At 42.4% G+C, this 12,453-nt stretch overlaps 1 protein-coding gene across 3 annotated transcripts in view; it reads right to left on the reverse strand.

Moving 5' to 3' along the window:
- Positions 1-12,453, reverse strand: part of ttn.2 (titin, tandem duplicate 2) — a 246,500-nt gene that overhangs the window by 103,243 nt on the left and 130,804 nt on the right. For all 3 annotated transcript variants that reach the window (XM_044216152.1, XM_044216154.1, XM_044216153.1), the window contains 11 exons: positions 10,171-10,313; positions 7,395-7,518; positions 6,357-6,623; positions 5,560-5,657; positions 5,299-5,467; positions 4,192-4,461; positions 3,392-3,658; positions 2,370-2,648; positions 1,109-1,517; positions 512-636; positions 157-423 (listed from right to left, as the gene is read on the reverse strand). In XM_044216152.1, the coding sequence (XP_044072087.1) occupies positions 157-423; positions 512-636; positions 1,109-1,517; positions 2,370-2,648; positions 3,392-3,658; positions 4,192-4,461; positions 5,299-5,467; positions 5,560-5,657; positions 6,357-6,623; positions 7,395-7,518; positions 10,171-10,313 (2,418 nt within the window). The remainder of the gene's footprint in view (positions 1-156; positions 424-511; positions 637-1,108; positions 1,518-2,369; positions 2,649-3,391; positions 3,659-4,191; positions 4,462-5,298; positions 5,468-5,559; positions 5,658-6,356; positions 6,624-7,394; positions 7,519-10,170; positions 10,314-12,453) is intronic.

The raw sequence follows: 12,453 nt of genomic DNA on the forward strand, positions 1-12,453 counted from the left end.
TGAACTCACCGCATGTGATTCAAAAAAGTTTTTTTAGATTTGACTGGACAATGACTTTTCATATCTCGTTTCTTTAAACTACTGATCTGAACCCAGAATCTTTGGGATGACGCTGTTAAGAACACAGTTGCAGCACAGTGACAGAAGAGCTCTCACCTGCCAGCTCCAGCTTGGCCTTGGCGTCTTTGTCCTTGACGATGATCCTGTACTCTCCCTGGTCTCGAGGCCTGATCTCACAGACCTGCAGTCTGTGGACTTTGCCCTCGCTCATCATCTGGTATTTGTCTCCCTGGACGACCGTCATATTGTTCCTCAACCACTTCACCTCCACTCTGTCCTTGTTGAGCTCCACCTCGAACACAACGTCCGAGCCCGGAGGTTCGAACACGTCCTGTGGTGGTCTGATGATCTCCACTGGGGTCTCTGCAGGACAGAAAGAGATTCGTAGTCATCCACAGCAGGAACGGAACAGGAAGTAGTCTATACTGAGTAAATAGTAAATAACCTTCACCTTCAACGAAGAGCCTGGCTCTGGATCTCTTCTCATCCACACCACAGGCGTACTCACACTCATCATCAGGTCTGCACTCCTTGATACGCAGGGTGCAAATCTTTCCATCTTTTTCAAATGTGTATCTGTGAGACAAAGATACAAGAAAGAAAGTGTCAGAACTGAGTTCATTCAGTCAGTAACTACCTTGAGTCGATGATAAAGCAGAAACTAAGCTCTAATGTTACAGTTTGGGAAAAAACATCCAAAGTTCTAATTTATTAAGAGTTTAACACTCAGCTAGTGTGCTTCATCAGGACTGTGCGGTTTGATCAGATTTGACTGACAGAGCTGGCAATAAGCAAACGACCTACAACTGTCAACACATGTTGATTCAAATGTTGCTTAACTCTGATTGGCACAGAAATATGTGACATTACCTTTTTTCAACAAAGAAGAGCATAGACAAAAACAAAAAATGCAGAACATCTCTCCTGTGAAATTCCGGTTCTAACTTGGATCCCTTCATTCACAGACTGACTGAGAAACTATCTTTTCAGGGCTGTTAAAATAAAGTTCTGAGGGTTTGAATGACGTTTGGTTTCTATAGCGACGTACCTCGGTCCTTCTCTGATCTCACGTCCGTTTCTGTACCACTTGGCGTCGGCTTTCTCTTTGGTCAGCTTGCATGTGAACTCTGCGTCCTCGAACTCGGTGATGGTCTGGTCCTTCAGGTGCATGGAGAAGTCCGTCGGCGCCTCGCTGATGATCAGCTCTGCGGTGGACTTGTTGTCTCCGGCCACGGCGGTGTACTCGCCCTCGTCTGCCAGCGTGCAGTCTTTGATGGTCAGCATGTGCTTGTCTTTGTCCACTCTGTAGACGATGCGTTTGTTGAGGGCGATCTCCTCGCCGGCCTTCATCCACTTCAGAGTGGCGTTGGGCCTGTTGACCTTACAGGAGAAGCTGACGGTCTTCTTCTCCTGAGTGTCGATGTCCTCCAGAGGAACAACGATCCTCAGACTCTCCTCTGAACAACACAAAGCATCACATGTTCAACTCACCGTGTTCAGGGTTGTAGAAAGACGGTCAACTCACGGGCAATCAGAAACGAAAGAGAAAGACTGAAGCGTCATTTGTTTGTTGTCTTATTCACACAGAGAGTCTTTGAATTAGAACAAATAGAGCCAGTCTGGCACAGGAAATGGGTACTGGTTTACTTTTGTTTGCACATCACGAAGCTCTAGTTTTTTTAGTTTTTTTTTCGCCAGTTCAATGCCTGAGTTTTGGTACTGAAGCCAAACGTTATTCTTTTCAATACCTTAGTTTGGGGAATACGAACATCTTTAACCCTTCTTACTCATTTAACAAAATCTGATAAATTGTTCAATGCATCAGAGCTGACTTGTTTCCTGATTTAGACTGAAAGCGTGTTAGAACGTAAGAAGCCAAAGGAGCAGTCGATGCCAACTTTCGATACTTGACACTGTTCAGTACTCGATACTACAGATGCATTTTGATCGGTACCTAGAAAGTACTGCCGTTAGATGACGTGGTCACCTTGACTGGGTATAATTTAGAATTATCACTTTGTACTTTTTCAGCTGAGAGGGAGAAACCTCAGGAGGAAATCTCGGTATGAGAAGATGCTAAGAATAATATTATTGCAGAAACTGACCTGCACTTTCCATTATAATATTTATCACGATATGGCAAACAGGGCCGGCTGCTGGCATACGCAGTGTACGAATGTCCTGGCCAGAGTGCTGAAGGGGCGCCCAGCCTTTGATCCTGTCTCTAACAGAGGCCTGTTTGAGATTTGATTGTACATTAACACCGTTACTGTGGACGTGAAGGGACGCCGTCGCTGTGAATCACTGACCTTTGACGGTGAGGTTGCAGGAGCTCTTGGCCTGCTCTCCTCTCTGATTGGTCAGGTTGATGCTGTAGTTGGCTTCGTCTCCCTTCTGGGCGTCTCTGATCCTCAGGGAGAAGACGTTGTCTCTCTGGACCATCACGTACTTGCTGCTCTCAAACACCGTCTCCTCGTTCTTCAGCCACTTGGCCTTCGCTCCCTCTGTGTTCACCTCGCAGTTCAGGACGATCTCCTGACCTTCTTTGGCCTCCGTGTCCTTCAGCGGCGTGATGATCTTCAGTTTCTCTGCAGGGAAAAAGCATCAGAGACACTGATGAGCGAACATTTCTGAGCCTCAGTGTGTGAAAGGTAAACTCAAACAGTTAGCGAGAGAACGGAAACTAAACTTAAGCCAGAATGTGAACTCACTAAATAAACCAAATAAAATAATATTGTTTTTATTCCCATCTTTAAATGCCACTATATGTTTTGTTCTGTAACCAAAGTTGAAAACGTTTAAAAATATAAGATCCAATAAAATAAGATAAATAGAAAATTAGAAAATATGAAAACATACACTGCATCATTTATTTCTGAAAGCTCAGAGGGGTGGAGAGAGGGGAAGTTGGGTTGAACAATAAAACTGTAATCTGCAGTCTGTTTTATTGTCACACACGAGGAGAAACTTCAGATGTTCTTCTCTCTAATCTCAAACCTGCTCACACCACAAGATTGGAAATGAATGGCGCATCACACACTGCAGGATGTTATTAAGATTATGGAGCCAGAGGGAGCGACGCCCCCCCTCGCGTGATCTCACGTGATTGCTTTGTAAGCAAGGAGGACATATTAGAATTTGGACAAAATGAGTGAAACAGGTTGTGTTTGTTTGGGGTTAAGGTTTAATTTCACTTTCTAGAAATGAAACGGATTTAAAACTTTGTTGCTCTTTTCAGCTGGCATTTTACTTGATGCAGTAAAAATAACATTTTCGTCATGTTTTTTTCCTATCACTGTATATAAAGTGAGAGTCCATGGGCGGGGCTTACCGAGCACAGTGAGGTCGGCGCTGGCTCTGGTCGGTCCGATCATCACCACGTATCCGCCCTCGTCTTTCAGCTCGCAGTTCTTGATGACCAGAGTTCGTCTCTTGCCGTCGCTGACCGTTTGGTATTTGTCTCCCGCCTCCAGCTCCTTGTCGTCTTTCAGCCATTTGACTTCGTAGGTTTCCTTGGAGACGGAGCAGGTGAACTCCGCCTTCTCGCCCTCCACCACCTCCTGGCTGTGAGGCCTGGAGATGAACTCAGCAGCCAGTTCTGAAACACAGGAAGCACCGCGAGAGATCGGCGGTCAGACGGTGTCATGTACTGATCAAACTTCTCTGATTCATTTGTGTTTAATCAGATGCAGGTTAATCCGGTTATACTTTATTCCTGTCTAGGTCTGTACAACTTATCAGAGCCACAGCAAGACTACTCATGAGATCCAAGAGAAGAATGTATACAATCAAGATTTCAATGATCCCCTTTAGGGCCCGTATGGACGTGACTCCTGCGATATTTGTGAACTCTAACACCACGTGAGCCTGAGATCTTACGGGAGGTCGAGGCCAAAGGAGACACGACCAACCAGGGTCTCCTGCTCTTTATCTCTTACAAACATATCATTTTAGACTTACCTTTTCTTAAAATGTTTTAATTCTGTGTCTCTCTGTGCTTTTTTTTTGCATTTGTTGTTACACTGGTATTTTTGTAAAGCACTTTGCACTTTGTTTTTAAAGATAAAGATAAAGCTATTATTAGAAGTGTCTGAGTTTGCAGTCAAACATGTTTGTTTTTTAGGTCCGTACCATTAATCTTGAGATTTCCGGAGGTTTTGATGCTGGGACTCAGCCTGCAGTTGTACTCTCCGGCGTCGGCCATCTTCAGGTCCTGGATGAGGAGGATCCTCCTCTTCCCGTCCACGATCTGCTCATAGCGGCCGCCCTCCGGCAGCTCCTCGTCTCCTTTGTACCAGGTAACATCAGCGCTGGGTTTGGAGACCTCACAGATCAGCTTCACGCTGTCCGTCTCTGTTCCCTCCACGTTGGACAGGTTCTTGGTGAACCTCGCCTCCTCCTCTGCAACAAGACAAACGGACGCAGCGAGTCGTATGTGATCACTGGAGACCGAAATCACTGAGTTTGCAGTGACTTTTCTGAGAATCTGCAAAGCTAATATTGATTTCATTTCTTTATTTAAGATAACAAATTAAATCAGTGTCAAATATGCTACAACATCCATCTGCTCCCTGCTGATCTCAACCTGTTCTCAGTTTTCAAATTAACAATGAAGTGTACAAAATATTTAAAATAAAATAGCGTTTATGTTTCCGAGGACTGAAATTAACAACAAACAAGTAAAGAGTTGTTATTATCAAAATAATAATATGGAGCTTGTCGAAGGCCAAACAGGCTGCAAGGAAGCTCTACCTGAGGAGACAAGTTCAGGGCACGAAAGTGCCATTAAACACATCTGTGAGGAAGTTGGTTTGTTTAAGTCCAAGCGTGGCTAAACTAATGCAGCTAACATGAAGTTATCCAGCTAAAAAGATCCTGTTAATTCAAATTTAGCTCTCTTCTCTAATAAGACGGTGTAGTCCCTCATTCGTCTCTTCTCTAATGTCTTCACATGCACCTGATTTACTTCACTATTTTAAATCATGATGATACCACCAACAGATCTTGATGATTTCTCAATAATGTACATGTTCTTATCTAAAATCATATCAATCTATCAATATTTTTCATCATACCTCTGAAAATAAGTTACAGGGTTCACCCTAAAAAGTCCTGGTCATGACGACGGCTCCAACTTTGAAGAGCCGTCCAGGCTTGTGCCGAATAATCAACAATAAAATGAAGCTAACTCAGCTGTACACGTATGAAGAAGGCTTGGGTTTGATTCTTTGTTCTTACCGACGACAGTGAGCATGCCGGAGGATTTGGAGGTCTTCGCGTCACATTCGTATTCAGCCTCATCGTCAAACACAGACTTGTGGATGATGAGGACGTGTTGCCGACCTTGAGCGATAATTTCGTACTTCTTCCCCTTTCTGATTTCACTTCCATCCTTAAACCAGCGGACCTGCGAGACAGGATGCACAAGGAGATCTCAGAGGTTAGAAACTGAACCTAATTATTTAGTTTATCTAAACAAAGAGACAAAGGTGTGCTCACTTTGACGTTCTCTCTGGAGACTTCACATTCAAACCTGGCAGATTCCTTCTCTTTGACCTCGACATCATGGAGCGGCTTCGTGAACTCGACATGTGGAGCTGGCGACACACAGAACGACGGGTTAACGAGGTGATTCATTTACAGTCCCTCAGATCTGAGTCTTCCCTAACTCTGGAGAGGAGGTTCCTTAATTCGGATTTTTTTAAATGTCTTCTATCGAGGGCTCCTTAACGAGGGATTTCTTAACTCTAATTAGGGGTTGCTTTACTCTAACAAGTCTTCTTTAACTTCATCAAGTCTTATAAAGGTTTCCTTAACACTTTTGGGGGTTCTTCTAAGGGATTTCTTTTTTAGGGGTCCCTTAACTCCAACTACAGAAGGTTGCTTCACTTAAACAAGTGATTCTTTAACTTTTCTGAAGGGTCCCTTAAGTCTAATGAGGAGTTTCTTTAGTCTTTTGGATCTTTAAGTCTAATGGGGGGGTTGCTTGTGTTATTTGAGCGGTCCCTTAACATTACTGAGAAGTTCTGTTAGTCTTATAAATGGTTCCTTAGCTTATATGGTGGGTATGTTAGCTTTTATTTGAGAGATCTTTAACTCTAATGAACAGAGGGTTTAAAGTGGTTTCCTTAGTCCTATAGAGGGTCCTTTAGCTTTTATGGGGGCCCCTTAAGAGTTTTGAGAGGTCTTTTACTGTAATGAGGGGTCCTTTGATAATTATAGGGTTCCTTAACTCTTATAAAGGGTCCTTTAATAACTAGAAACTTGTAATTGTTCTATGTCACAGCTGTACTCACGTTCAACGTTGAGGAAGCAGGAGGTTTTGAAGTCTTTAGCGTCGCAAGCGTACGTTTTCGAGTCGTCCAGAGTGCAGTTGTGGATGACCAGCGCTCTCTTGCGGCCGTCGACGATCATCTCGTACTTCTTTGTCTTGCGAATATCCTGTCCGTCCCTGAACCATCGTACCTCTGCACTCTCTCTGGAAACTTCACACTCGAGTGTGGCGGTGGCTTCCTCCTCCACCGTCTGGTCCTCCAGAGGCTTCGTGAACTCCACCGGAGGCTCTGAACGCACACAAAACACACAAGACAGTGGTTTAATTTCTGCGCTGTTAAACTAGAGCAGCATCTAAACATTGAGCCTGTCAACTGTTCTGGGTAAAAATCACTGAAGTTCTGTTTAAATTTTAGGGGCAATACCGAATTAAGTTTGAAAAAGGTTAAAATTTAGAAACCATCAACACTGATGCAGAAAATATGATCTATGACCCTAAAAATGTTTAAAATGTTTGACTTAAAATACGCCTTTTTATATCTCAACCACAAATTCTGAAGTTATAACAATGTCAGTTTTACATTGAGTATAATGTAGTATAAAGTGTGTTTGTTTGTGTAGATTATCTGGGTGAACAAAATAACTAAACATTATTAGTTCTTGTTCACTGCAAATCTGCTTTTCTTTGTTTATGAAAAACCCAATGCAGAACTTCCATTGGAAATCTGCTGTTTTAAGAGTAACATGATACCAGGCTGAAAAGCGTTCTGCTGCCCTCTCTGGTTGAAAGTTTCAGGTGTGTTTCACCTCTGGCCAGAAGTGTGCTCTGCTGCACCTGTAACCACACCCAACAGTGATGTCACAGTGCACTGTCACACCCTGGAGTACACTTCGGCATCTCTGCAGCCAGGTGAGAAGTTAAACCACTGGAGGTCAGCAAAAACAAGATTTTCAGAGGGTGTTAAGTTACTCTTTAAACCCTGATCGGCGCTAACTTCCAGGCTGGACTACAAACAGACGTCATCAGTAGAATCCAGTAGAGTCGTCAGATGTTGTCTTACCTCTGACGATGAGGCTGGCCTCAGTCTGGAAGTCTTTGGCGGTGAGTTTGACTTGTCCTGCTTCATTCAGCTGGACGTCCCGCAGAGTCAGACTGTGGACTTTACCCTCCGCCTTCAACACCACCTACAGGTTCAACAGAGCCAGTAAGTCAGGAGGGTTCACCTGCCCTGAACACCACCTGTCAGGTTTAACATTGTCAGTAAGGATATGGGTTTTACCTTCTGTGATTGCTGCCTGTCAGCTTTAATAAGGTATTTATTCCCTGAACACAGTCTGCCAGGTTCAGAAGAGTCAGAAAGGTGGAGTGTTTACCTTCCCTGAACGTTGCCTGTTAGGTTCACCAGTCAGTCAGCAAGAGGGTTTTACCTCCCCTACTTATGGGGTTCCTTAACTCTTATACAGGGTCATTTTACTCATCCTGAGGTTTCCTTATGCTCGGTCAGTTCTAGTTCGTTCGACGTGTAGTTGGGTTTTACTTCCTGAACACCTGACAGGTCCACAGTATTTGCTAAGAGTGAGTTAGAGTATGTGTGTTTTGTCATCCCTGAACATTGTCTGTGATATTCTGAGAACACTGAGTCAGAGATTTGGGGATTATTTCCCTGAAGTGTACCTGCCAGGTCTACAGCATACGCTCAAGAGTGTGAGAGATTCACAAGACACAAGTTTTAGTGTCACTCAGCTGAGCCGTGACGGCTCAAACGAATGCAGGCAGCTGCTTTCCTTCCCCCGATTTAAACTGCATGACCTCTGACACCTGACGGCTGATTTTACCACACATCCACAGGCTGTATATCACACTGAGCTGTCTGAGCACACACACACATAATTCACTGAAGAGGAATTAAACATATGGTATTTCTGATATTAAAGTTGTCATCTTTACCGTTTCTTGTTTTTTTTAAGAATAACAAAAGAAACACGATTACAATTATCTCTATTTTTTGGTGTTGTAAGATTATAAAAACATTTCTTCTATACACATTTATCATCATAGGTACTTCTTCTGGTTTTTCTCGGATAACTGAAGGAGCCATGATGGTTTATGTGATCCTATTTGGTTTCTGATCTACACTTGAGAATAGACCTTTAAGTAATCAATAAAGTTAACATGTTTCTCATTTGTAATCAGAGGTCAATGATGCAAAAAGAGCTGAGCAGTTCAATTTCTAACCAGCTAAGTTAATGTTTTGCTATTGAGTGTAGAGAATAAGTTATGATTGAGACTGATTAAAATAAAGGCATTAAAGGTAAAACAGGCAAGTTTCTTCAGGTCTGCAGACAGAAGTTATTCGATTTTTCTAATATTTTCAGCTGATAAAAGACTGAATACCTCCTCAATTGTATTTTCAAAGTTCAAATTTGAGTCAAAGCTGAATCTCAGATCAGATTGGTTCTGATGTTGCTCAGGAGCTCCTGTAGTTTTCTCATCTAAAGACTGAAACACTTTTATTTATTCATAAGTCACTTTAACGGGAATTTGTCAAAGTCAGTTAGTTAATAGTCGGGAGGCGTTTGTTTGTGTTTGTTGTTAAACATCACTAAAATCACTATAAAAACCTTTTTTTATTCACTAACTAGGATTAAAGCACCAAAGCTTTAAACTTTCACGCTTTATATCTTACTATAGCGCGCTCTAAACCTGGATGTTTTTCAGTTGCAGTTTAAACTCTAAACTGGCAGGTGAGGAGGTTTAATGAGACTCATGTTCATTATAATCTATTTACAAAATATGGCTTTTCTAGTTTCAACTTTCAGATGTAACAGCACGTACCAATGTCATTGTTTTGTCAAATATAATTATTTCTTGTTGGTTACATTGATTTTTATATTTGGTTTCTAAGTACTTGAAACCACCTAATTCGGTTTACTGAATAAAAATATCTGGTTTTATGACGAGTTTAACTGAAGGCTGATTTACACTCATCTTAATTTAAATCAATCCCTAATATTTGATGTAAATCAGAGCCATTAAACAACAAAACAACAAGTTTGTGTATGCAGTGTCAGAATTAAAGACCTTAAAACCTGTTCAACATATTTATTTACTCACTTTATAACAGCCAGACAACAACTAGTGGCTTTAGTTTGAGATTTGATGAAATGGTTGATGTAGCGTGTGAATCTCCACCCATGTTAACCATGTAACATGCAGTAAATCACACTTGCACAACCCAGAGAGAGATCATGTGTCCTTGGGAACCTCAGAGTTCTCAGGTTACATCAGATAATCAAACTAATCCTGCATTATGACTGGATATCGTTTCGGGGCCTGGACTCCCAACGCGCTCTTTTCAACTCTTAATTCAGCGTGACAGCGGCAATGATTTCAGTTCCAGCAAAAACACTTACAGCACGTTTAAAAGTGAAGCTGTCAAATAGCTCCTGTTGCCACCTGCCCTGCGCCTCAGCCTCCTGCGGCTGTTAAAAATAACCCTGTAGAAACGCTTGCGAGGCAGAAAAGCCTCCCTGCCTGCGTTATCTCAAAACCAGGATCGAATGCTCAGCTGGAATCCTGAACCTCCACCAGCAGGCCCTTATATGAAGACAAGCTGAAGCTGGAGCAGTGTAGTGCAAAGAAAACTGAACACTGTGTACAAATGGAAAGGGAAACACCGGCTCTGGCTCTGGACCAGAACCACAACGAGGACTGGACTCATGGAGTATCTGCAAAGACTTAACGTAAGTGAATGTCAACAGATCTTGTGTGTCAGGAAGGTTTTAGGAAGTGAATCCCTCAGTTGTGATGGCTCATTCAGGTGTGTTGGGACTTACTCTGTCGCTTGGTTCCAGCTTTGTACCCCCCAGGAACCACTCGACAGCGATGCCTTCGTATGACAGCTCGCACTCGAAGGTGGCTGTCTCTCCAGCAGTCACGGTGACATCCTTCAGCGGCCTCATCAGGCCGATCACTCGGGCTTTGGATTGGGGAGAAGACATTGTTAGCCCCCCCCCCGAAACAGGTCAATAGATCCAAAAAATCCCCAGAGAGAAACAGCTAATCCTCAGTGGCTAATCCTCATGGTGTGGTTGGGCTGAAGGCAGGCCGCTGGAAGCCCTCAGGACAACTGAAGCCTGCCGCCCTGGGACTTGGCATTGGGGGGCCAAGCTCATTAGCATACGACCTGCCGTCAGATGTATATGGCCGGCAGAAACCAGTGAGAGATGGGGTCGTGCCCTCCCCCCCTGCCAATCACTGCAAACCCTGTTCTAGATAAGGCATGTGGCTTCTAAAATAACCGAGGGACATGACTGGCTGAGAGCCCACCTCTGCTAAACCCATCAGAGGAAGCCAATCTGCTCCTGTCAATCACCAGCCTGAAATTTTCCTGGAAACGGAGAATGTGGAGCTCCTTGCAGGAGTTACCCAACGTCACACTGCAGTAAATGCCAACATCATGGTTCAGTCACCGCCTGTGTCGTAACGCAGGCTGAACTGAGATCCAGGATGTCAGTTTAGATTAACAAGCCACATCAACTATTTACAACAGGCTTCTTCACATGCCTGAATTAAAGCCCCTTAACAGCCAGTTAAGGTTGGCAGCGTAAGTGACAGCGAGCTGAGAGCTGGACTGGTCATTGATTCAGCGAGCTGTCGGTCAGTTTACAATCATTATCTGCTCTGACTGACAGGAAGCCCTCAGATCTAGATTTTTAACATGATATCTGTTCAGGAATATAGACTGTAGTTTGGAATCCTACAAATACATTACAAGTTACATACACTGCAAAATAAATCTCTATCTGAACATTTTAAGCTTCTTTATGCAGAAAATAAACTTTGTGGTTCACAAAGGCCTGTGACAGTTTCATGATCTATTTTGAGGTCTAAATTACAGCCACTAAACTGAACTGTGACTTTTGAAGCTTTACAGTCTCAGCTTTTGACCTATTTTGATTAAATATGAAATTTAAAAACTGAAAAATAACTGCTGATTGTTGAAGATGATCATTTTAAACAAAACGTGTACTGAGCTTATTTTTTATTTATCCAAAAGCAAGAAACCTGAAAAACTACGTCATTACTAGAACTGGGTCTTAAACTCAGTAGCTGAGACTAATTCACCTCTTTTCAAGTGAGATTATCTCCCCATTTTGGCTGAATTTTTGTCATATCTGGAAAAAAAAGTCCTTAAATATGAGAATAAATAACTTGTTGAGAGGGAGATTTTGTTGCAGTGTAGAATATGTTAAATATCTGTTATACGTCAAACACAACTCCAAACTTGCTTTGACAGGCCCAAACGCAGAAAAATAATTTAGCAAAGGAGGAAATACGACAAAATCTGACTGGACACGTGTGTTTGCAGGTAACGTTGGGTAACAGTTTAAACAGAATATAGTTTTCACATCACTTTTCTTTTTATTGCATTGTTAGCTGAGAAGAATTTCTTGTACTGGACTCTCAGATTTGCTGTAAGCTTCTCAACAAACTCACTTAAGATGATAAGATAACGCCTGTGTGACTAACCATGACCAAATTCAACAGGCTCAACTTATTATTATCTCAGCTTGATAAATCTTTGCTGTCCACCAGAAGCTCGAGTCGAGCCTTTGCTATCTTTACACTCTGAACAGCTCACGTCTCAGAAATGTGAAATTCACTTGTGAATGTTTATAATATAATAACTTTTTTGAAACATTTTCAGTGGATGTTTTTGTAAGAAAATGATAATAATAATAAATATTTTTTTTACTGCAGATACTGAGTTTTTTTGTCTACTTTTCTTTGTGCATCATCATTGATAAAATGTGTAAAAATGTCCGTTTTACCCCAAAATCAACTGTAAGGGAATACATGGTGCTTTGAATGGGGCCACCCTTTAAAAATCTGACAACTTTTTTTTGGTTGACCAGAGAGCCGATAAAGATTCGGCTTTTCAGAAAACACCAAGTGACGTTAACCACTTTTTTTTCTCAGCCAATCAGGATGAAGGAGATGCTCACAACCTGTAAATTCCTTCATCAAACTATTACCAAAAATCTGGTTAATTAGGAAACAGTGTGCATGTAAATGTACAGTGTCGTCTGTCAAGAGGAGGAGTTTCAGGGAACTCC

Source organism: Siniperca chuatsi, linkage group LG12, assembly GCF_020085105.1.
Source record: "Siniperca chuatsi isolate FFG_IHB_CAS linkage group LG12, ASM2008510v1, whole genome shotgun sequence".
NCBI lineage: Eukaryota > Metazoa > Chordata > Actinopteri > Centrarchiformes > Sinipercidae > Siniperca > Siniperca chuatsi.